The 26555-nt window shown below is 39.6% G+C and overlaps 1 protein-coding gene across 6 annotated transcripts in view; it reads right to left on the reverse strand.

The window, feature by feature from the left end:
• Positions 1-15847: 15847 nt before the first annotated feature.
• tnrc18 (trinucleotide repeat containing 18) overlaps positions 15848-26555 on the reverse strand; it is a 65367-nt gene continuing 54659 nt past the window's right edge. For all 6 annotated transcript variants that reach the window (XM_079872037.1, XM_079872033.1, XM_079872036.1 and 3 more), the window contains exons 23-30: positions 24409-24484; positions 23860-23968; positions 23207-23323; positions 22590-22748; positions 20780-22077; positions 19394-19630; positions 19183-19257; positions 15848-19097 (exon numbers count right to left, since the gene is read on the reverse strand). In XM_079872037.1, the coding sequence (XP_079728163.1) occupies positions 18891-19097; positions 19183-19257; positions 19394-19630; positions 20780-22077; positions 22590-22748; positions 23207-23323; positions 23860-23968; positions 24409-24484 (2278 nt within the window). In that variant the 3' untranslated portion in view covers positions 15848-18890. The remainder of the gene's footprint in view (positions 19098-19182; positions 19258-19393; positions 19631-20779; positions 22078-22589; positions 22749-23206; positions 23324-23859; positions 23969-24408; positions 24485-26555) is intronic.

Genomic DNA, 26555 nt, shown 5'->3' on the forward strand with positions numbered 1-26555 from the left:
ATTGGACTATTCTCTAACATTCAGTTCTAGAGGACTTTAGTGAAAGTTAAATGGGTTGTCATGACTGAACTTAAGTTGGGTATTGTAGGGGGCTTTAACAAACTTAATACTGTTTTGAAGTGATCAAAATGGTGTACATGCAAAATAACTTGCTAAACTAAAATTGCTTTCAAATGGTCAGACTAAACTAGCAGAAATAAGGACTCTTGATCAATTATCTAAAGGTTTCCTTTAAAAAAATGTAGTATTTTGTAATTGGTATTTATATGGGTTTAAACTACACAAATGCTTTGAGGACCACATTCAAAAATAAAGGCAGAAAATGTCAGATATGGGTCTATATGTATAACTCCAATATCAATAAATTTAATGTCAGCATGACTGGGACATCTGCAGTACAGGAAAGTAATTAACATGAGCTGATTAAAAGGTTAAATTGGGTCTATCTTTTTTTTTATCTGACCAGTTTATTAAACGGTTCATTACGTCTTGCATTTTAGGGAGCTGTTGTGATGCTTACACATTTATATTTGTGCCTTTAGTTTGAAGTCTGAACATCATTATGAGAGCATTATGCCGCCTCATGGTCAGCTGGTACTCCATTTTAATTTGCACTGTACAGCAGATGGCGCTACACGCACAGGAAACGAAATTGTTCAAAATTGAGAGACTCATGGTAACTCAATCAAGGTGCAAGAAACCGTTTTCTCTTGGGAAGAATAATTATTTTTTCAGTAAGTGACATGACAGAATAACAAAACGTGGCACATATCCAATTTGTGCTAGAAATATACACTAATAAGTGGCTTCTGTTTTTAGGTTGATCCTGGTGTGCTTGAAGTGAACTTTGGTTATTGATGATAAATATGGGTGCCCTAGTTGCATATGATTTACTGCAAGCTGCTTCTCATCTGACAGCACTTGATGAAAAATGATCAAGAGATTTTCCTGCTGTGTACATCTGTGCATGTGTACATAAGCCTATAATAGAGATTGTACTTAATAGCCGAGGTAGCCTTTTATTGAATAACATAAAAGTCATCAATATTCATTATTTATCAAACCTACATAGCTCTCTTTAGATGTACTTTAGCTTTATCTTTTATTACCACTTAGCCTACCATTTAATTGTTATTTTTGTAAAGCTGTCTCAAAAAACTAGCTTGCCTTTAATCTTTTATTCATTAAGCAGCTAACACAAACGTTTTACAAATGAAACGCATGAATCTTGTGAATCTCATAATCAGCCGAGTTACTCTGAATTCGCTCCCTACCCCCAACACAAGCACCAAATGTCATTCATCCCTTTAATTTAGCTTCCCACGTACATCATACATCCCACGGGGAAGTGTGTCTCTTGATTGTGGTGGGGTATGTTCACGCAGGGACGCAGGCCATGCACAAATGTTCCCCTCCATTCATGATGAAATAATTACACTGAGAAACAAGCCACTAATAAGTGAGTAGTGGGCGACAGAGACATCAGCATTCACAGTGCTGTTTCTCAGTGATTGCACAATTATCAGAGAGACTCATTTCGTCCTATCCCACAGACATGATTTATGATTGATTGCTTAATGCAAAATACACTCGAGTATACTATGTTTTATTTTTGTTGTGTTTTTAAAATGAACAGAATCGAGGGGTGCTGCTGGAGGTATTGTGCCAGTGTCTGTGATATGGACGAACTCCCGTGTCATTAGATCCATTGTGTTCGGGGCCCCTCTAGAGCACAGGAGGTCTCAGAGCAATTGTGTGGTGCCCTCTATGGTGTCCAACTGAGCGTGTAGGAGGTGTCACCTCCAGGACAGACCCTCTGTCTATACCGTGTTATTTTAGTTTCATTGAGATACTATTATATCCTAGTTTTCAATAAAAAAAATGAATTCGTTTTTATTTTTATTTATTACATGGCTTGGTTGAATTCCAATGTAGAATGCGGTCTGTTATTTCTTGATAACACACACCGTTGGCATGAAAAACAGAGCGTTGCTATGGACGCGGAACGGACTATTTTCTTTAGCGGAAGCAATTTGGGAATAATTTGTGTCAAATTATGTATTTATTTTGTAGGTAGCCATGTATTAAGCGGGATAATGTATAGCGAGGCGGTTGTTATAGCGAATAACCGCTTCGCGTCGGGGTCCGTTCAGCCTGTCAGGGTTGTTATTCGCTATAACAACCGCCTCGCTATACATTATCCCTTACATATTGTTTTCTTTTTAATTTTAGTTAGTTTTAGAGTTTGTTTTATGCTTTTGTTATTAGTTTTGAGTTATTTTATTAATCATTATTTCAGTTTTATTTATTTTAGTATGTCAACCTAATTGAAAATGAGAGATGTTGTCTTGGCAACTAGAGGTGTGTTCCAATTTAATTTGCATACTTATGCACTATTCTATGACGTTTTGTAGTAGGCCTACAATTAGTGTGAGTAGTGTTCATACTGAAAACTGGCAAAAGAAAAAGTACACTTTAAATACCTGGATGATGTAGGCTACTTAATTAACCAATGGAAAAACGAATGCTGTGTCCGAAATCGAAACTTAATCACTATTACGTTAGTCCACTAACTCCACAGTTCATTTGAGGGAGGGAGTGAATGAAAACGAGTGGATTCGGACACGGAGTACAGAAGCTTCTTAATAATCATTAGACACTTAATAGCAAACTGACAGCTCAAGAAGTAAAATGAAAAGATTGATCTTGATCTAGATATCATGGAAACTATAAACCTTAATTCAACTATTTAATTATCAATTAAAAAGGGATAATAGCCTACCTGTGTGATATTACAAGCCACATTGGATCAGCGGTTTGGAAAATGGATGGATGGATGATTCAGCTGCAGGTGCCATCTTCTGGCGAGACGCGGGACTTCATTCATTCATTAATTCATTCATTCATTTCATAGGTATTCTCTAGCCGTGTATCAGCTGGGAGTGCATTGTGGTGCACTCAGTAACGTCCACAATGGTTTCGGACACCACTACATTACATAGCGGAGGTGGAGGGGCTATCAGACTTTAATATTGAATGACAAAATAACCTTAAAACATTCATGCACCACACGGCTGAGTACATAGTGCATAAGTAGGCTACATAGTGTATAGTGTGACATTTGGGACTCAACTTTGCTGAAATAAAATGTTTAAAGTCAACATGAAATTAAAAGTAGCCTATATCTGAGTGAAATGGCTTCTTGAGCAAGAAAAAATTAGGGAGGGATTTTTTTCCAGGAATTGATTGGATGGTTGTGGTTTGCTACTGCAGTGATGTCATGTGATTGACAGGTTGCCCCGCCCTCACGCCTGTAAACACATCATCAGAGAAGAGAAGAGAGCGAGGGAGGGAGGGGAAGTTATTTTGATTAGGACAAATTAATAAAAAAACAATAATGATGATGATGTGCACAAATAAATCATTTATAATAAATACTGCAATATTCCATAAAAAAAAAAGAAATGTCTATTTTGATTTCATGGTGACTAAGTTTTTTATATTTTATTTTATTTCAGTTATTTCAGTTGAGTTTTTTTTTTTTTTTTTTTTTTTTTTTTTTTAAAACACTGTATCTACCCTAATTCTCCATATGAAACCTTGGAAGAGGAGAAATGATCTGATATCTTTGACCAGATATAAATCTGGGGGGAAAAAAAAGAAAAAAGATATAAATCTGGGCTGCCATATGCTCAGTATCTGTGATGATCTAGCCTTCTAACTTCAAGAAATAAATCTTTTCATCATCCAGTGAAATATAATTGATCGGTTACAGTGTCCTTGTAAAGTTTCATTTGAAAAGAGCGTCTTCCACTTTTAGTACAGAGTCCCATTTCCTGCAGAGCCCAGGGGACAGTTATAATGGCAGGTAACTCATCATTAGGACACACTTCACTTCATGTTACAATACTTATGAGACGCAGATGCTTCTGTTTCCATCTATTTTTTATTTCAATCCATGTGAAATATAGTTTTTAAATGACTGCATGACACAAAATGAATTATGAATGCACAAAAGAACCGAAAAAAAGATAAGTTCAATTATGCATTTTATTAAAATGAACCATTTGCATTTTTCCTTCCAGATTTATATGTAAAATGTTTTTATAGATCAAATCTGCTATGTCACCTAACCCCAATATAAACTAAAATATTTCATTAAAAGCGTCAGGAATCTGCTGCAGTGAAGGAAATTGAGAAAGATGTTGTCTGAAGTAATGGATAATCCATGAGGAGAACCAAACGCAAGCCAGTCTGTCCTTTGAGCAGTTTAACTATGGCCATCTGGATGTCAAATCTTCAGCTATTCTAATAAACAATATCTCATCTTTCATCTTCTAGTCTTGGAATAATAAATCAAATCATGCAAATAAATAGATTCTTTAACTCCAAGTTCAATTTGCTTGCGGATTAGAGGCTTTCTGAGCCGTCAGAGGGATTCTATACAATGTCCCTATTCACTGGATGTCACATTCATCATGGCTTTCATTACAGCTCCGCACAGCTCGCACTGAATGATGTGCAGGAAGTTGCTTTGCACTGCCACTCCACAAAGTCAAGGTGTTGTGATCATCCTTGATTTGCTTTGACTTGTGCAACAAACACTGTCATGCCACTTTAGAAAGAATCAAACCAAGGTTTCATTTATCCATGTGTTAAAGAATACAAATATTCACTGCATAAAATACGGTGACAATGTTTCAGGCATACGGGAGGAATTTCGGCGCCTATATTTTACGTCTCCGTAGGCCCATATTTCATTAACCAATATAAAAATAATACAACAGCCTTCTTAAAATACTAAAATCTGGTTTGTACAAAAAAAAAAAGAATATCCCTTTCCATGAACAATGGCTAATGCTAATGCATTATTGCAAAACGCCATCAGTGTAAAACATGACTATAAACATTGACTGAACTATACAATGAAACATAACCAAAATGTGCTTAACTGATAAAAAAAACATTTAACAATAATACTATTTAAATAAGATAATCAAATGATTTAATATTAACATAATATTTACAGTGACGTTACATGCATCATCCTTGTTAAATCTTATATTATTGTTATGTGTACAGTAAGGGGTACAGTATGATTTTCAGTTAAATAATTGACAGATCTTAACAATATCATTTCAAAATGCACATCTGTAATAACAGATAACTTCTGTATTTATGTGCCAGATCAAAAAATCTGATAAACTATTAGGCTACTTTGCAGAATAATTGTTATTAATGTTATATTCAATCATTTCAATAATTTTCAATAAGTGGTTGCTCACGTTATAAAAGCAGTTAGTTAAATGTATATCGCATCAAACATCATGAGAAGCATGATGAGTAAATGACAGAATTTTCAATTTTCATTTTAGGGGCGACTGTCCCTTTAAGTGCTTATTGCTTCTGAGACAAAATGAGTACTTCCCCACTAATGACTATCTTATTATAACATTTGTGTTATAATGACACCTGAATATTCTTATGGGAAGATTCTCTACAGGCCCTAATCCTCTCTGACTCATCTCTTCACAGCCCATTGACCAGCTGTCTTCATTTAAACACAGTGTTGTGTTAGTTGTAATGTGCACATAAGTGAGTAACACCAGCTCCCTGTGCTCAGTTTGCATTTGTCAAGGGAGATTTACCAAAAAGCACCATGTGCCATATATATATATATATTTTTAGACATATACCATTTTAATAGCACGGTACACTGTAAAATCATCCTACCCGTTTATTTCATATAGGCCTATTCATATATATTCATACTGGTTGGACAATCTGATGAGCACCGTAAAATCACCCTACCATTGCTTAATAAGAATCTTCGCCAAAGTTACACTTAATATTTTATGTAGGACAGACGCGAAGCAGAAACCCTTCTTTTTAGTGAATCAAAAACATACGCCGCTACCAATAAAGACATTTGCTGAATTCGGAACCGCACAATAGCTCACTATTCTTACTATTTCTGCTATAGTACGATATGGTAATACGATATCGACTATTTTTGACTGACAAAATGCCGGCGGGCGTACACAGCTACAGTGAGTTGTTCAAAATCTTTCTTTTTAGTAAACTCTGTGTACAGAAACGATGTTCTCAATGCTCGAGTTCATGTGTAGAGCCCCTGGTGATACTTCGAGCAAAGTTTCATGTTGTATCGAGCCTTCCTAGTGTTTTAAAAATAGCGATTTTTGATGCTATCATAGAAGTGCCCCAAGCACTCCCATTCAAAAGGCAATTTGACCGAAAATGAAAATTCGGTCAAACTTAAAAGTTGAGTTTCCATTCTAATTATGCTTGTAAACGAAAGTTTAATTTCATTTTGACGAGAGTTACCATTTAAACAATATTCTGCATGAAGGGCAGATGATTTAAGGACTTACATTTTAGCCCTTTCTCACCAGTTATTTGGCTATTATTTATATAATCTAGCAATTCTAGTTTTTAATATTTTTTAATTAAAAATTGTTTATACGTTAATTTTTATTTTTAAAGATTATTTTTAGTTGTGCTTCTGTCATTTGTTTATATTAATATTTAGGTTTAATTTATTTACATTTAAGTTTTAGTTTTTAATTATTTCCGGTTAGTAATTTTAGTGTTTCAACTTAAACTAAATAAAAAATGTTGCATTGACAATTCACTAAAATAATTTTTTATCAAATATATATTTCATTTAATTTATTTCAGGTTTATTTTAATTAACAAAAAAAAGTTTTTAATAGTTTTAGTTAACGATAATAACCTGTTTTCTCACACAAAGCTATTGTATCACATGGCTTCAAAAGAATATGTAATAGAGTGCAAAGTATCACTTTTAGAGTGCATTTACTTTAATGGTGCTGTTGTGTCCTTTTAGAAGCTTGAAAGCTTCAGTCCAGTGGAGTGCTACGTTGTGACGTGCTTGCCGAGGCCCATTGTGTCCGACTGTGATGCTGCCAGCCTCAACAAACACACCATTATTTGTCTGATAGCTTCTGTTCTGTCATTTTGTCTGCAAATGTCACACAGCAAGGGAGTGACAAAAAGGCTGACCGCTAAGCAAAAAATAATTCAGCTTTTTTTGGGGGGGGGGGGGGCTGTCTGCCATTTCCTGAGAATTCAACCTTCCAATATCGTGCCTGCACTGTAAATGTCTTGGATGCTGCAGGGATGTCTCCTCCAGCTGTGTGAGTGAAAACACAGGGTGGAGATGTATAGATTCAGGGATGGAGTGTGTTTTTGACAGGTATATTCTTAACGTACACATTCTTAACTCTGCACCTGCTGTGCCATCTTGACACCGTCTCACGAACCCCTATACAAACATTCAGTAGCGTTTCTATGATTGACATATTCTGGTAACGTTGCCTGCAGCCCGCATTAAACAACTCAATATAAAGATGTTTCTCGCCATTATTTATCCTTAAATCATGTTTTATTGAATTACTGTCAAGTTAAACTGCGTATTCAAAACACAACGAAGTTAAAATAGGATTTTATGGTGCTAAAATATTCAGCAGCAGCGGCATAGCAGCGTGCAAAATTTCTACATAGAAAGAATAAAGAAAGTCATGTTTGGAGCGACATGAGGGCGAGTAAATGATGACAGAACTTTCATTTTTGGATAAGCTCTTCCTTTACGCGTTTTGGAGCTAATGGATTCTTGTCATAGACTGCAACTTTGTTTATGTGACTCACCCCGTCAAGCTGTTGAAAGCTGTCAGAAATGTTCCAGAAACTGGGAGGAATCCACATCGCTCATGGTCACTCACTCCAAACTCTGTGACAGAGAGCAGCTGGACTCCGCACTAAATGGACTCTGTGCTGCAGCACAATCTCAGCTATCCTGCTGCTCTCCAGATGCTGTGATCTACAGATGAAGGTCATCAATCAATCGGTAAGGACATTGGGTATAGAATGAAACTAATGAGCTCAGAGGGAACACTGAACCTTTTGGCCTCTCTGCCTGTCTCTGTTCATTTACTCCGGGTTGAGTCAGTTGATCCAGTTATTGTGGATTGTTCGCTGCGTGTATAGAGACAGCACTAGTACCACAGGTAGAGATGTTATACATTCAGTGCAGTGCCTGTGAATGCTGTGTAAAACTAAAAAGGCTATGGTGACTATGATGGATTAGATTCTTTTCAAGTTATAAAGTGCAGAGCTGTGCGAGGCTTGATTGAACATCACAGTGGCCGTCTACCTGCCTGCAGGGAGCAGAGAGACAGTTTCCGCCCAACTCTCTCGGCAGGCCTGGCACCGCAGGGCAGCTGAAAGGAAAAGAGGAACGAGGTTTACTTTTCACATCCTGGCGTCAGTCGTCGCTGAGTGAACTCTGCTTTCAACACACAGTTTACAGGATAAAGCTCAGTGCTTCAGGTGTGTTTACAGCGGCCTGGGCCATCTAATGCAAGAAGGTGAAGAACCTCCAGGCAGTTTGGGTGTTGACAGCTTGTTCTTCACTGTTTGGTCTCTTTAGGGGCGCAGCAGCAGTGGGATGGGAGAGCTCCATCTGGGACTCCAGTTAGAATATTTGAGGCAGACCCAAATGGATCCCGCAGGAATGGAGACCCTCGCCCCTCCAGGCAACACGGATCAATGGCCTCCTCTGCCTCTCTTCGAGCAGATGAATGCGTCGTATGTTAGCACGCTGCGAGAGCGCTCAGAACCTCAGTGTGTGTAGTTCCAGAGCATACACGGCAATAAATATATATATATATATATTAGTCAAGATTGGATTAAAATTCAAAACCATCTTAGCACTTTCCTGAGTGCAAACTGCTTATGCACTCGCACTCTCGGTCTGCATATTAAAAAAGCGTGCTTTGTTATTACTGGCAAAGGAGCTGCACTGCAAGTACTTTCAGTTGATCTTGGTGGAGATGCTTTTGTCAGATTAATAACCAGATAGTGAGCCATTTGAGAACACAGCAGTCTTCTATCCGCTTCTTTATTATGAAGTAGTAAAAAGAAAATGTCTCGCACAATCAAAACATTTGAAAGGGCACATAATGGAAATGAGAGAAAGAAAGAAAAAAAGACGATGGAAAAAGATGGAAACAGGGATTGCATAGAATGGGATTGCATCTCATTCTAAGCTAAACGTATATGTTAAAACTAAACACAAAAAAGACCCAGTCAATCAATCGATAAATACCTTAATCATGACAACACAGAGGAGAAAAATATATATATCACAGTAGTTTTTGGGGGGAAAAGCAAAAACATTGAAGTTTTATATTGTTTCTATGAAACAAAACCTCAGTTTTCACACCACTCTAGATAGGGGCAATTCAGGAATAAAAAAAATTAATAAAAAATAAATTCTCTGCCTTTATTGTCAATCTTTATTTCTCATGCACCTGTTGGGATTATTTTAATTCCTTTTCTATGTAAATTACTTGGAATTATTATTCTGTATATGCTCCACAATATCGCTCTTCAAAATGGGGACATCGTTGATCCAGAGGTTGGGGAGAATCATGAGAGGATGGAGGGAGGAGGAGGGGGGTTGAATCAACTTGCCTTGCCTTCAAATTATGTAGTTTATTAATAAAATTAATAAATAAAATGCTAAAATGGTAAATATAATGTTGGATATATGTTCTATATTATAAATGCATTCTATTTTTACTTCACCTTTTTTTTTATTATATAAATATGTTGAATAAATTTAATTATGTGAAAAAAAAAATATTTAGTGGCCATTTTCAAGTTTTTTTTTTTTATTGTCGGACACTAATTAAAATAACTTCAATAAAAAAAATAAAAAAAATCAAGTTCCTGGCTCAAAATGACAAATGATGGAGTGGGTCACATTAATCCTAATTTTGTTTGCAGTAAATCTAAATATTAATTACATTTTAATTGTGAGTTTTGCACAATAAGGTTTACCAACTAATCTTCACCAGATTGAACCCACAATCTCATGGGTCCTAAATGAAACCTGGCACTGCTGTAAGACAGAATGTAATAGCAGCTTTTGTGAGTTATTCTTAAGGACAACCGCCAATGTACACTGGCATTTGAGCTGAGCTTCATTTTGTCCCACCGTTTGTCCCACAGTGACAGTCAAAATGGCAAAATGTTCACTGGACTGATTGGAAATAACTTAATTTGAAGTGATTTCCTGTGTAAAAACACTTTGGCCGAATTCCAAGGCCAAGCTTTGATGGACGCCTTGAGAAACCAGTCCTTGATTGCATGGTTTGTGGAGTTTATTGAGGGCGAAAATTCTCCTCCAGCTGATTTCCTCCTCCTTCTCGACAGCAAACCAAAAGGGGCGTCACAGACATCAGCCCCACCAATGTCAAACCATTCTCTGCAACACAGAGCCAGAATTACTGTTAAATGGCCCTCTTCAAAAGCCATTCTTCCCAGGTGTGTGCGGCGTGCCTGTGGATCCTGTGGCCACTGAATTTGCTCTGCTGGCAGAGGAACGTGTAGGTGGCCTATCGCTGATTATTGTTCTCCTTCCTCCTTCACAATCGTCACAGCTAGAGGAGGTGAGCAGCCTTTATTAACACCTCTGTCTATCAGCCCCTCACTTCTAGGGATCCAACTGCTAATTCCCGAATAGATTGGCAGTCATTTGTGAACGGTGACTTGATAGGAAGGCAGCAGGAAAAGCAATCCTCCCAGTGATAGATCTGTTTTTTCCCCACCCAGTCTCCCCTCAGATCGCGTACTTTGGCAATCTTTGGGAAAAGTGCTCTGCGGGTTTGAAGGTCCCATTTTGTTGAACATAATGGCTCTTGATCCAACCACTGCAATCACCCCTCCCCCTCCCCCTCTAAACCGCCATTTTGCTCACATTGATTTCCGGTTGTCTGGTTCTCATTCACGCACAGTCAACCTGAAAGAAAACGCTGAGCTGGAGCTTGGCTTTTCACCTCCATAAGTCAACTTTGGCACATCTGCCCTGCAGTTTATTACCAGCACAGCTGTGGTAGTTGTTGATGATGATATTGTTGCAATCAATAGCAAAGCATGTGCGACTAGGTTGAACGCTGTGAATTCATTGACGTGAGTCGCATGCAAAGTTCATCATACAACTAACTCAGCAACAGATTGGCCAACAGAAAACCAAGTGGGAATGCTTGTGAACTCCATTTTACATTCGCCTTTAAATTGCCATGAAGCATATGCCGCCACTAGATAGCCAACACGCGCTCAAAGGCGCCATCAGAGTAAATACATCTTCGCACGTCAGCGCAACTAAACAAACACCCCTCTCCGATGAAGTACTGCGAAACAAATTGGAAGCGCTTGACTGCAGATTTCATTATGAAGTCTGGTAATAAGTTCAGTACTCTGAGGGCTGAATAACCCACAGATACTATGATTCACTTCCAACATGCAATTTTCCTGTGTAATTTTCCTTTAAAAAACACATGCAGTTTCAGCTTACAACGTACAAAAACACAATACAACTGGTCATTTATTGCTTTCTGTTACTAAAAAAAATGCCATCTTTTTCCTGTAAAAGATAACCATTTCAAGCAAAATGACAGTGTGATATTACCAAGGCTCTGGGTGTCTCTCTCTCCCCACAATGGGAGCCCGGAGATTCGGTGACAGTCTGAATGGGGAGTTGGCTACTAATGTATCCACACAGCAGGATATTGGAACAACAAGGCGAATGGCTCTCCTGTGAGTAGCTGAGGTCCATTGCACACATTTTCTTGGTTTATTTCTAACAGGTGCACGCACATGCATCGGCGCTGAGTGTTGTTCTCTCATTTTGTCTTAATGCTGAGGCAGTGATTGCTATGCCCCTGAGATTATTATATGAATGTTTCCCTCCCTGAAGCAGTTTGTACAGCAGAGAGTGCGGTCATACATGCATCTCCGCGCTTCATACTGCCATAAATCCTGCTCCTGTTGAGGGGGAAGCAATTCGGTGGGGAGAGCGATATGGGCCATGACAGGACCGGGTCCTGGGCCTCGTGGCCCCGAGCAATGCTGGTCGGCTTGTTTGCTGTCAGCACACGCTGTAATGAAGGAAGGCAGAGGCTCTGAACTTCCCCTCCACAGACCCAGAGGGTCAAAGCACTGTTTCGCTGAAATGAAGCCATTTTCTAACCAGCAATCACTTCTGAATTATTCCACTTTCCCTTTTAAACTGATGGACTGAGACTGCCGGTAAATGTTTGTTTTTATGCCGCAATCATTTTAATGGGTCATAAATGGTAAAATGCTCCCGCAATATGGACGACCCTTGCTCTGAGGACCTTAATGTTTAATGCAGTCCTAAAACGAATACTCAATCATATCTCCAGTCGAAGCCTGCGTTGAGCAGTGAAGGGTAACAGCAAAAATCAGCCACACTTCCATTCGGAGGCCATTTTATGGTGTCCTTGGTGATGTAAGACACAAAATGGACCCTGGATATTGAGGGGAAGTGTTGAGGAAAAGTCAACCATTAGTGTGTAGAACTTCAAATGGCATCCCTGGTGAGAGATTGAGCTGCCGACGTCCTCTCCATCACAGTACGCTTCCATCGTTCGGCGCGCTTTAATTGTTCCACGCCTCAGTTCGTTAAATGAGCATTCCAGCTAAATGACTCCTGAATAGTTTATCATGATGGAGGGTATGAATATTGCATGGCTGCTTTCTGCTTTTTTGGACTTATTAGCATAATGATTCTTTGCGTTGCGCTGTGGCCCCTTCTGACAGAATCATAGCTTGTCGAGAGAGAGAGGAAGGTGGTCTTTGGTGGGTTTATTGGAGGGTTTAATTGCTTTTATGAGCTTTGACAGCAGCAGTTGACTCCCGCAAGGCCGCAGTGCTGCTCTTAAAAATACTCAATGTTTTTTATTTATTTATTTATTTTTGCATCATGATAATGCATGTAGCCATAGAGTATAAATGTGTGCTCCCTTTGACTGTTGTCATTTTCACACAGATTACCCAGGGCACATTGAGCCGTAGCTGCTCCTGTTCTCGTACTTATTTAAATGAAATTCCATGATAATTCAGAGGTGATTCACATTTGAATGTTTTTTAGTCACAAGCAACTTCTCTCATGCTAAAAGCACAAGCAGTGTAAGTAAAGTAATTAGTCTGTAATTTCTTATATACTGGATTCAGCCCCCCCCCCCCCCCCACAAAAGACACAAAGACCGATACTACACATCATAGGGTGCAAGTGCTCGGATTGTGCTTTTCGGCAAGTTTGTGTGTTTAAAGCGAATCAGAGGTCACAAAACTAATTTTTTTTTCTTCTTAAGTGATTGACATAAAAACTCCCTGAATTGTTGAGTTGACGACATCAAAGCAACAGGTTCAAACATATCTTTAGCTTGAATGGATTGCAGCACATCAGACACTTCGGTTGTGAATGATTTTACACTGGAGATATGGAGGGATTTGTTTCCCTTTTGTCTTTATGAAAGTGATCCATGAAAGGATCGCGACACCCTCCTGAAATGGCGCGAACCCAAATCTGGGAATTAAAGGGATAGTTCAGGGTGAAATGAAAATTCAGTCATCATTTACTCACGCTTCATGTCGTTCCAAACCTGTATTACTTTCTGAATAAATTGAAGACATTTTTAACTGTTTTTGTCAATACAATGGAAGCCAATAAACCCAACTGACTTTCAAACTTTCAATGCATGGCCAAAAATATACTTAAAAGATATTTTTTAAAAATAGTGTTCTGCAAAAGTTTGGAATGACAAAGGTGAGCATAATGCTAAAAGAATTGTAATTTATGTCTGAACTATCCCTTTAAAGGTACAATATTTTAGTTACACCACTTTTTGCAGTCGTGTTTAATCAAACATTCTTTTTGCTTATTTAGAACATTAAAAAATTATGAGAATTCATGGTGTGCCTCAAGCAAGATGCATTTTGTCAGTAGTAAAATTTAAGGAGCACTTCCATTAGATTGCATTATGCTAATTTTATGCCACTACAGGCAAAATCAAAGACATGCATTTTCAAATCTCATCTGCAGTGTTAATGGAAATTGAGAAGTTGTGCCTTTGATGGATAAGAAATAAGCCAAGGGGTTTAAATTCAACATGATTTGTGACAACACAATGCAAGCATTCTTTCCCATTTCACGAGCACTTAAAATGCAATCCCTTCCTTATTTAGACTAGGATGGTGGAACAGCAGCTCAGATGGTTTCAAACAGTGAGGTCACAGTCTACCAACAACACACTTATAATAGGAGTTCCCTGTATTTCACTTTAGCTCCATTTCAGACCACGGATTAGCGTATATGCATAGTCGCAAACATGTTTTGCCTTTTGGCGGCTCATTCCAGTTGAAGAGCTAATTTATGAATGGTCAACAAAGCAAATACGATTCCCTTTAATTGCTCAGGATACCATTTTTTTCCCCCTCAAAGCAAGAGTCGTTCTGTCAGCGAGTGGAGAATTCACTAAAGACGTTGCACCAGCATTAGCAAATTGAGCTCAGCTTCAGTTCAATGCTAACAGCTACTATAAATTGTAAATTGTTCCAGGAAGCTCAAAAATGGTATCCTGATGAATGCGATTGCCCACGAGGGAGACTCAGAAACCGCCTCTTGCCTAACAAAACACCCCGGTGACCTTATGAATCTATCGCACCACTGTGAACAGCACAGAGTGTGCAATGAATCATCACGCATGCTGAAAAACACTCTTTCAGAAATGGGATTTTTAAAGGAGAGGAGGGGGGCATTCCATTGCAAGTTAAATGGCTCAAGGACTACCATAACAAAAATAACACTCATTCAATAGAGCGCCACAATATTTTCACAGAGGACAACATTAATTTTCCTCAATGTGGACATCAATATGCAATTCAGCCATGTTGTGAGATGAATCCCTTTTACAGCATTCCTGTGGTCACATGACCAAAACTTCAGTATGATGGTGGTCATATGCTAATATTGCTCGGCTCTCACAGGCATCTTAAAGAAGCACTTGTACAGCAAATGACAGGAGCTGTAAAAAGCTCACCAGGTCGTAATAAGTTCTCCTAAAAGGTTCGGGATCCGGTGATTCGTTCATCTGAAGTAATACAGATTCAAATAGATGGATCATAGTTGCAATTCAGAGCCACATGGTTCGACACACTCAATTAATGAAAAAATACACGAATAAAGAGACAAACTCAATTCCATTTCATGACATTTATTGATGAACTAGAAAATACTGAGATACTAAAAGAATTGAAAAACACTGATAATGCTGGTTGCATCTGTAAAAAAAAAATCCAATCCCATTAGGTTTACACACACAAGTCAACAGCAATCTTTAACATCGGTTTCAGTTTAAAAAAAAAAGATTTAGTAATTTTGTTTTTTACAAGATTAAATGTGTACAAAGTATATCCGCATTCATCTCCCCCTCTCATAAAGGATCATTTACAAAACCTTGATGCTTTAAAATTTCAAATAATAATTTCAAAACTATAGCTTTTTAAATTTTTATTATTATTTTATTTTGTAACAGGACCATACCAATGCTGAAGGAACAGCAGATGAAGACCAGTGAAGGACCAGCCTCCAGTCCACACTAACTTTCTCTCTCATCTCCCACATTCATGAACACGTTCCTTCCCTCACTAGCAGCTACCTCACAGAATCCAAATTCAGCAGTATTGCACATTAAGCATGGAGGACGATTGTTCAGAGAGGGGGAATGTCATAAAGAAAGAAAAAAAAGGAAAAGGTTGAACAGAATCATGCAAACAGTGAACTCTATTACGCTTCTACTCGGCTATACGCGGTTTTATAATAAGCCAGTTAAACCTTATACGTCATAAGATACACTCAAACAGACCCTGGACGAGTAGCAGAGGACATGAGCGATTCATCCCACATGACTGCTACCAACAGAGGCCACTGTCTCATACAGTGACCCGAGCGGAAGGAATGGACTCAGACCTCCATTCACGTTACATTACGTCACAATAAGCAAAATATACTTTTGTAGATTGCTCTAATATTATTCCTAGAAGCATATATGCGGTTTCTAAAACATGCAGACAAAAATACTCTAAAAAGTGCTTTACAGCTTAACTCAAGCTCCGAGTAAACTTTTGTTTTGAGGGGCACTTAAATTGTACAACTCGCTAAACAGGCAAAAATCTTTGACACAAAAGACTGTGTCAAATCAAAAAGAGCTTGCTTAATGTTGCTTCAGATTCACTGTGCATTTGAAGATCATTTGGCATTTGAATTAGCTTTGGGTATGTGTAAAATTCTCAACCAAATTAGGTGACTTAGAAAAACAGTCCAAACCGGAATAGGCTGAATATCGTTTTAAGCCTCAAAACTACACACATACAATGATAAAACATGTTAAGAAATACAACCTATTGAATATCAACAAGATAATATCTCTTTAAGAGAGACTGGGCAATGTAATATGAAACGTACATGAAAAAAAATATATATTTCAGACATTTCATACCGCTCTACTATACGCAATAGTGTCAACATTTCTATAATATAAAGAAATTTCCGAAATACTGAGTAGGCCAAATATTTTCCAATCACAAAGACTGGAAGGCTCTAGTGTCCATACCCTTCTTGATCTCACTATCCTCCCTCAAAGAACGGGGGAAAAAACTAAACAAAACGACAGAAAGAATCAATAAGTATCAAATCAACATCATTCACAGAGGGTATTCATCATGGCAAAAGAATTAAAAACAGGCAATGGTTTAAAAGCCCATGTGCACTAAGTATAATAATACCACCAAGAGAAAATATCAAACAAAAACATGAAACGTTGAACCAACGTGGGAGGTAGAAAGAATAACAGTTTAAAAAATTTGGCTGGGCAACTACAGAAAAAAAAAAAAAAAAAAAAAAAAAAAAATGTAGCCACTAACGTGTTTTCTATATATATCTTGGTAACCATAATTGTTTAAAAAAAAAATCAGTACAGATCATCTAATTGTTTTTCTTTCATTACTTAAAAAAGATATACAAAGACATTTTTTTTTTTAAGGAAAACGATTTCCTTACAGCATAAAAAACAACACGTGTACTTGACTAACACGTGTCTAAAAAGAAAAGAGAAAACATTCATACCCCCTTTGAACCATAAAAACGAGGCACAAATAAGAACTATAATTACAATTAAGCAAATAAGGTGTTCGCTAGTCTCTTCATCCATGTAAGGACGCCATAAATCAAATACATTTCACTGGTCTTGATTAGAGAAGCAGCGAATACATAGCCTGGTCCTAACAGCCTCTGATGACTGATGGCACTTTCTCCGGAGCACAATATCAATCAGTAGGACCTATTTTCAAAGACAACATTCAGACTTTGATTCTGCCGGTATACGGCAGCTTTTAGGGACCAAGGTTAAGGCTATTAAGAACGAAACCAAAGAACGGCTTGGAATAACGGAGCGTAAAAAGTCGACATGGAGAAAAACGCAGACGTGAGAAAGGCAAAAAACAACTCGGCTTTCAACTTTCAGCGCTAACAGATAACGTCACCTGCACCGCTGCTATTTGTTTATTCGAAGAAAGTGCTTTCATGCATGAGATGTAATTGCTTTCTGTGGGGGGTAATTCTAGAAAAAAGGGAAAGTCGAGTATAACAGACATGATAAGCAAGCGTAGCTTTTAAACTCTCCATCTCTCACTAACCCTGAGAAGCAATGAGAGAACTAAAATGGTTTTCCAGCGAAACGCTTCACGTCCACCTGAACAGGGGATTGTCAAGGGAAGTCTGTCCTGTGTAAGACCAAGGGCAGAATTTAAGTGCTTTTTGTTGTAAAACTGCATTATGGGACAACTGGCTTCGAAAACTGTAAAATCCTACAAACCATTTGTCCTGTAATAGTAGTTTTGATCTCAAGATTACATTACGTTGTCAATGTAGTGGGCGTCTAAGATTCCAGTAACGACTTACAAGATCTGTACTCTTAAAACTAGTTCCTGATATTTGTTAACGTTTTAAACTTTATTCACAGTTTATTAAAGCTTTTTTTTTTTTTCATCTTTTGCTGCTTTAAAAAAATTACTGTCACATAAATCTATGGTACACGAAAATAAAATATATTTGTCCATATCATATATAGCTCGTATGCATGTATTTACAAAGGGGTATCATCTGCATCTGCTTCCATCCCAGTAGAGCCCTTCACTCATGAAAAGAAACCTTTCTGTCGCCGCAGCTGAGGGATGAGGATCGCATATAAATATTCTGATAGATCTTCTGGGCCGCTCGGTGGAAAAGTGACTCACACTTTCCTATTAATAAACAGTCCTTGCAGGCTCGCAGACCACAGTTCTGTCCATTCTTTTAAGTGCTTCTCACATGGGCCGCAGCTCTACGTCTGGTTTCGTTTTTCCCTGTTCATTAGCCAGCCCTTGAAGATCTGGCAGGGTTCTACCAGTAGTAACTGGACAGAAGTGTGATACATCCTGTCAGCTTCAATTACTCTTTCTGTTGTTGGTCCCACGGCCAAGGAAGCGGGATCCAACCAGGCCTTCTCACCCGGAGAACAGGTCCTGCAGAAGTGGTGTCACCTCCATTCCAGCCGCATCGGTGATGGCTGTGCTGTGCTCAGCAGAGCAGATGCAGTTGACCTTCAAGACATTTTCGACGTGCCTTCACTTTCTTTGACATGTTCAACTCTTCAACTGGAGATTCCTGAACATCATTTGTCCACTGCAATCACTTCACTGGGTCAAAACAAGGTTAGGGTTGCTCCAATAACAGGCCAAACAATTGAATCTCTACTAGAGCAATTTCACAATATGTGCAAACATGACATCTGTTGAAGAAGTCTCTGATCTCAACTGATGCTTGTATCTTTGTCAGGACGTTTCCATACTTGATTGATTAGTCAGGCTTTGGGTAAAGCCAACACATCTGTCTAGCCCTTATGTCTCATTGGTTTTGTTCCACATGTCTCACTTGTTGATTCTCAGCAGATTACTGGAACCCCATCAGTGTTGAATATCATTCCAGTGGTGGGTTCATAAGTCCCGGCCAGGTAGTAGAGGTCTTCACTGTCCTGGTACTTCTTAGTTTTAATCATCTGCTCATATTGCTCAAGGCTGACCACCAGACATTTATGAGAAATGGTTTGGACGTCATTCTCATCAATGTGAGAGGACTGGTACAGTGCCCGCTGAAAAGAGAAAGCAGAGCGATCTATCAGACTGTTTTCAACGAGACGAAGATGATCAAACCATTTCCTTGATTGGTTTTCTTACCTCCATGAAGTCTTTCCTCTGGTTAGAAGCATGCAGAACAGCAGGAAGACTTTGGCCGGACATTTGATCCCAGTTCTGCCAAACAAAATTTGATTAGTTACAAACCCAGATAAAAGGCAAGACTGGGACAAGCCCAAGTACAGTACAAAAGCTCATATTACTATGCCCACAAACCATTATTAATGTTTAGGAAAGGGAGACAAAAAGTAACCTTTTTGTCATGAAGTTTCTTCCCAGGGTTGGTTTCCTCTGGATGATAGAACCATTTGACACGGACCACCATGTTGTTTCCCCAGGACTCCCACATGCTCTGGATGTGTCCAATAAATGGGAGGTTGGGTCGTCCAGCAGACAGGAACACAGCACAGTCTCCAATACGGATCATTTCCTTACCACGCATTATGGCTTTGTAGAAAAGCTTCTTTGCCTTCCCTTTCATTCCCCGCCTCTGTCAGAAGTTGAAGGAAAAGCAAAAGGATGTTTCTTCGGGCACTTTTACGCCCCAGGGGTTGATTTTTTATCAAAACTAACAGATTTCAACATTTTCCTTTTATTATATGAAGGTCACATTAAAATCGTCTTAGAAAATTTTTACCATCATTTATACTGGCAATTTTCAAAATATAATTATTAAAATCTGACTAATCTAATCAAATAGAGAAATTGACAGTAACCATTTTAATATTTGGGAGAAAATTATTTATCATTTTTTATTTTCCACAACACCAAACATTTATGCCAGAAATAAATTTGTCAAAAATTAGCCTACTTGTTTACCAATGAGAGAAAGGCTTCAATGAGGAGTATGTTTGAGATAAAATATGATGTGTTTGATATGTGAAGAACAAAATAAATCAAGGTGAATATAACTTTTAGAACATAATATATTTAATATGTATAATTTCCATTTAAGGTGAAATTTTGTCAAAATACGCAAAAAGTGTGGGAATATTTAATTATGTGTATTTAGTATACATGAAATTCTAGCTTTAAAATTAGCCTTGGCAAGACAAAGGAGTTGACTATTTTATGCCAAAAATACAATGTCATTTCCATCACCGTCATTTCCATTAAGTCCAAATTATACTTTGGTTTTTATGCATATGCTAGGATATGCGAACAGTGTGCATGCCATCTATTTCATCAGCATAGTACACACACCTCTACATTTTTCTAACCGTAGATACTCTGTATGTTCAGCTCTCATATGTCCCTTGAAATTTCTGTATTAATTAATTAATTGGTTAGCTGGCCCAACTCGTCTTTTCCCAATTGAAAAGAAACAGAGGAGACAGAACAACAAAAAAAGAAATAGGCACTCGAAATAAAAAAGAAATATTCCCCCTCCTCACTGTTTTTTCTGAAAAGAAATAGGCACTCGACTCTAGAAAGTTTCATCCTTGTCCAGTGTCTGTACTGTGTTCGTGCACGCTAACAAATGAAGTATACTTTAAAAGGGCATGTTTTTGGCTGTACACATAAGCTAAACGTTTACTTTAGACTTTACACAATGCTATTAAACAACACATGATTTGAGATGTGGTAGAAATGACACTGGTGGGACTTTCAGAAAGACTCCTAAAATCCATGGGCTCACCTGAGTAGGCTTTCCAAACCACTTCCACAGCTGTCTGGCAGGAAGAAAAGCGGAGATCTTGGGTCTGTTCTCGACGGAGGGTAGCCTCTGTCTTTTTGCCAGCTCCTTAGTAGTTGGTAGGTGGACTCCCTCTCGTCTTTTGGGGCGACCGACGCCCTGCTTAACCTTCTGCTCTTTCTGGGGCTTCTGCTGCTGAGTAGCAGATGTCTGCTGCTTCTGGAGCTTCTGGATGCTGGCAGCAGGCCCTGTTTTCACCTTGGCCTTCTCGTCTTCCTCCTCTTGAGGAGGTGCATGTTCTGTGGCAGGGGATGGTTGAGAACCAGCGACCAGTTCTTCATCTGAGCTACAGGAGGATTCTTCATCGCTGGTGGTGGAGGAGGAGGAGGATGAGGAGGAGGAGTGGGATCCAGCTGAGGATGAGGAACTGCTTGTGGATGAGCTGGAAGACGTGGGGCTTGATGCCCGCGAGCTATTGGAGCTGGTTGAGTCTTGTTTGGGCTTCTTGTCCTGCGAGGCCCCTCGCTCCTCCTCTCCGTCTGACTCCGAACTGCTGCTGCTACTGCTACTGCAGTTGGGACACTCCAGTTCCTTCTTGTCCTTCTCCCCTGAGTTGCTTACCTTCATCAGACCTTCGCTGCCGCTCCCTAGCTTACGAACGCTGTAGGTGGACACGCTCTCAGCAGCAGGCACGCTCTCTGCCTCAACCGCCTTGTTTTTAGCCTTCAGTGTTTTGTCAGCAGTGGATATCGTAGTGTAGCTGACACCCATCACAGACTTATTCTCTCTTTTGGAGAGGTTCTGGCCCTCCATCATCATCAGGGCTTTGGTCTTTTTGGTTTTGGGTGACATGACTCCCTCATGGTCCAGCTTGATCAGGATCTCAGTCTGAGGTTGCTTGCGCTGCATTTTCACACCAAACCCAGATGCCTCCTCTTCAGGCTTTCGCAAGCGTTTGACTGGCTTTCCTTTCCCTGCGGGACTCAGAGTCTCATTGTTGGATATAAAGGAGGCCAGAGAAGTGGAGGGCTCATTATAGAGATCCACAGACAGAACTTTTCCATAGAGTGGCTGCGAGTAGACAGACTGGGGCTGGGAACGCACTTTGGCTGGGGGCTTGATTCCTGTGGTTTTCTTCTGGCTTTCATTAGATACGGGAATGGAGGGGCTGGCTGTGCCGACTTGCTTAATTTTTCTACCTGGCCGTGGGCCGCTTTTCTGGCTGGACAGGGGCCTCTCAGGGACCTGCGTCAGGGTTGGTGTGTCAGGCTTTTCATGCTCCTTTGGAGCGACTTCGGGCTCTGGAAAGCAGCACAGGAGGGAAGGTTTTAATATGCCAGACCAAAAACACACTTACCTCTATAAAAATGCTGGGAGGCTAAAAGCTGTTCCTGTTCTGACAGTAAGTTCTTTCCAAGAAAAATAATGTGATTTATTATCTATGAAACCACCAATCCAGTACACTTTTGTAAGATTACTGCATTTCTCATTTCAGTAACACCAGTTCAGACTGCTTGATGTTTAATCTGAACCAAAGCAATAACCACTTTTACAAAAATATGTCTCTTCTATACCAGCCAAAATGTAAATGACGGTAAATGTTTGGTTCAAAAGAAGTGGAAATTATGTCGGCGCCAATGGCCTCGTGGTCAGTGCGCCGACATGTAGCGCCTTTGCGCTCGGGCGGCCCGAGTTCGAGTCCCGGCTCGTGGACCTTTCCCGATCCCATCCATCCGTCTCTCTCCCACCTTGTTTCCTGTCATCTCTCTACTGTCCTGTCACAATAAAAGGAAAAAAAAAAAGTGGAAATTACCAGGCTTTGGTTTGGGTTTTCTTCCTCTGCCTCTACTTTTTGGAGCAGACTCCTCTGTGTTTTTGGGTGGCGTTTCTTTTCCATCAGGTACATCCTTACTGCACTTCCTTCCTCGCCGTTTGGTGCTGGCCACAAGGAGGGCAGGGGACGGTTCTGCACCTGTTCAGATAAATTTCGTGTTGAAAATATTAATAACATACTTTGGGACATTTCTGTTTGACAATTGATAAAATAATAGCAAATACCAAATATTGGAACATTCCCATGTGCTTTTCGGCCTCATATATTTTGATAATGATCATACATAAACATTTTCACAGTCAAACACACATACACACATTCATATTTATCCAGTGCTCTTAAATACTATACACAGACCTTCAAAAATCTCAAGTCTCACCCTCAATCATATGCAACCCCCTGGCAACTAGTGGAAAAACATTTTACTGAATCCATCATCAAGCTTCAAGAGCAAAACCAAACAAAAATCAGAGGCTGCATGGACTCCAAATCAAACAGAGCACATATGGGCTGTTTACATAACTTGGAAATTCAGGTAACGTTTCATGTACCCTTTCATGCCTTGGCTTTTACTCCCTGCTTATCTCAATACTCACACTGAATCTTGTAGTCTGCCGGCAGCAGTCTAATATGAGAGAGAGGAATTCGGCCGGTGTCTCCATCGTCAAACTCCACTGTAATCAAATCGTCCGCGTCTTCCATGTCTGGACTCCCTGTGGACACGTAACAGAGTTGACGACTGACGCAAAAGAACATGCATCGCCTCAATTTTCATTTCCACTGAGTGAAACAGCAAATACTGCTGCGCAAAAAGAGTGACCGCATATTTCTCAGTGGTGCAGCAGCGGCTGCAGGGATTCATACAGGGCCTTTTCATTCTCATTGGTTGACAGCGGCAGTAGCAGCGACCTCCCTTTAAGAGTTTCTTGACAAGCCTCCAGCTCCCTCCTTCCTCAGCAGGAGGGAAAATAAATAATAATAGAGCAGAGCTCTGCATGTAGCTAACCACACCATCCTTCATTCCCTGGCTCAGTTTATTTGGCAGTGCTTATGGGCTTGGCTAAAAGATTTAGATTAAAGGAAATGAAACAACCCTGAAAGGTTCTCTTACTGCACCTCTGTGCGGAGGACATTGGACATTTGTGCATATTTTTCCATTCGAGAGACATAGATGCAGTAAAACGCATTAGTTAATAGTCTGTAATAGCCAGTGAAAGAAGCTCAATTAAGCGTAAAAGGAAAGCTATACCTCTGACGACCGTGCCAGGGTAGAGGCAACGGTACTGCTGGCTCCAGTAGGCTGCGATCCGGGTCCCCTGGGGAAGGTATCTGACGGAGGGGGGTTTCACATCAATAATCTGTAAAACAAAGGAAGTGTGGATCAGAGAGGATTATTAAATCAACACCTGTGTGCATTCGCGGTCATCTGTCTTCTAGAATGAATAACTAATGAATCCTTTTCTGGCGAGGAAACGTATATATTGTATATATAATCCATCTTAGAGGCCGTAATGGCTAAGGTTGCTCTTGGCAGAGGTCCGCTTCCAACGGTACATTAGGAAGGAAAGGCGGTAGCATGTGCCTAAACCAACAGACAGAGGTACTGGAGCAAAACATGCCCTTAGCTTAATAGCAGGGGAAGGTGCTAAACAGCTTCTATATTACTGCGTGCCCTGGGCCTGTTAGCAGAGAGAGGAAACTGAGGAGTGTGCCCGAAGTAAAACACACAGGCCTGTTGTGGTGAGCCGTAGCGTGTATATGGGTCAACGAACGGTGTAGGGCAGTGTGGCGTACTGACCGCCTCCTGTAGCAGTTGCTCCAGGCAGTAGATATGTGGCCTGTTCCCCCTCTCGCCCTCCACCACCACGCTGTATCTGTAAGACAGGACACAGTCATGAGCCCAAAACCAAAATCTAGGGACTGCACATCCTGATGTCAGGGTAATATTAACATCAAAATGTAATTTGCAACCCATTTCACTTCCATAATGTGAGTTATGTATCAGGATATTCAATGGAAACAACAACAACAAAAAATATGTAGGTCAAGACTATTTTATCCATCAGGAAATGACCGGATGGCGAAAAGTGCTCGTTCCATAAAGGAAAAGAGTTTTCAGATGGTTATCTGGCATTAAATGTAAGTAGCGACAGATCTTTTCTTCCACATTGTGACGTACATCTGAGAGCAATAATTAAAAAAGGGAAAAAATGTAGGGCGGGGACTTGGTTCTATCCATTGGTTGTTGATTGGATTTAGCCAGATCTAAATGTGAATTTGTACCGCCGGTTTTACAGACAAGGCTAAAGCCTATAGTCCCAGACTAAAATGCACGTTTGAGCTGTTTTAACTGAAAGCAACTTGCACTGGCATTTCTTAAAATATGTCAACGCCATTGGTTTGTCTCAGGATGCACACCAGTAACAGTCCTGCCAAACTTTAAGAAATTTTATGAGTACATGAGTACGAGTACATTATGAGTACGTTTCTCAACACTGAGAAAGAATAAATAAACGCCCGTTACTCGCGCTTATCAGTAATCCACAAATCACAGCACTTTCATAAGCTGCTTTCCGACCAGACCAAGTAGTTACAGGAACTTATTTATAGGAACTGTCCACTTCTAAACAGTTCTATGAACTACTTTCCCCCAAACTCGGTTTTGCCGTTTGCGTTCGCACTGGCCAAGTGGCCATAGGAACTGGTAGGAGGGGTAAGGGAGTGACGCAAGCATGGCGACTTTTATTTTGACGGAGCGACGGACCTTTATGTTGACGGCGCTGAGAACACCAGAGCAAACAATGCTCGCATTCTCTGTGTTCATTAGTTAGCGATCTGTCTAACAGTACTGTTTAATATGTTATTAGATAGAACTGTTATAGAAAGTACACAGTATATGGAAAAAAAGTTATTAGCCTATGCCGTGTGGTTGATGTCCAGTGTTGCTAGCTGAGCAGAAATACATAATCATGTTTGACTTTGTCCCCTCAAAGTTGCGTTGGATATTCTCTTCAGCATAAAGGTTTAGAGGCCCATCTATCACTGTTTTCCATGTTTGTATCTAGTTTCTGGAGTAAATATATAGGCTATAATCTGTGTGTTTACATGTAGCTGTTTTAAAAATTAGTGCTGGTGTTTTGCGTGCGTTCGGTCATCAGCGTACACTAGCGTCACGAGTAGTTCCTATAGTGCTGGTTTAGACCGTACTCTGAAGTAGGAGCTAAATTAGTTCCTCCAAACGGAGTTCCTAGAACTAAAGTCGTTCCTAGTCGGCGTGTTCGCACCGCAGGAACATACGGGTACTTTAGCCAATAGTTCTAGGAACTGTGAAAAGGTTCCTCCGGTCGGAAAGCGGCTATAAATCACTAAGCCATAGCGATTTCAATTTTATTTAGATTTATTGTTCAGCATTACTTGAGTATTTTATAATTTGCATGGCTGAATGATGTCTTCCTCTTATCTGAGTAACCATTAATGAATTATTTTAAGATAATCCAATGCGTACTTTGAGGTCAAAAATGCGTATCCGCTACGCAAAATGCGTACAGGTTGGCAGGTCTGCAGTAATGTTTTTTTTTCTTCTAAGGCACGTTTATAAAAGATACTTAAATGTCCTAATTTAACTAAGGTCTAATCCTGGCTTAATCTAAGCTCTGTCTGTGAAACCAGGCCATAGTCATTTAGTTTAAGAGGGCTAAATGATCGGAGAAGTCCAGCATAAGTCACCAGAGAGAAATCTGTTATTTCACCAGACAAATTTGAAAAAAAAAAAAAAAATGAACATGAAACTTAATGCTGACATTAAATATCGACAATATATTTTAGAAAGGCTGTATTAACAACAACAGACTATGGCTATCAGTTAACGAACTAATAGGCTGCACATCCCTAGCTGATATCTGCAAGAAGTGAAAGTCAAGCAAGTTATTACAATATGATGAAAGA

Source organism: Squalius cephalus (assembly GCF_949319135.1).
Source record: "Squalius cephalus genome assembly, chromosome: 1".
Classification (NCBI taxonomy): domain Eukaryota; kingdom Metazoa; phylum Chordata; class Actinopteri; order Cypriniformes; family Leuciscidae; genus Squalius; species Squalius cephalus.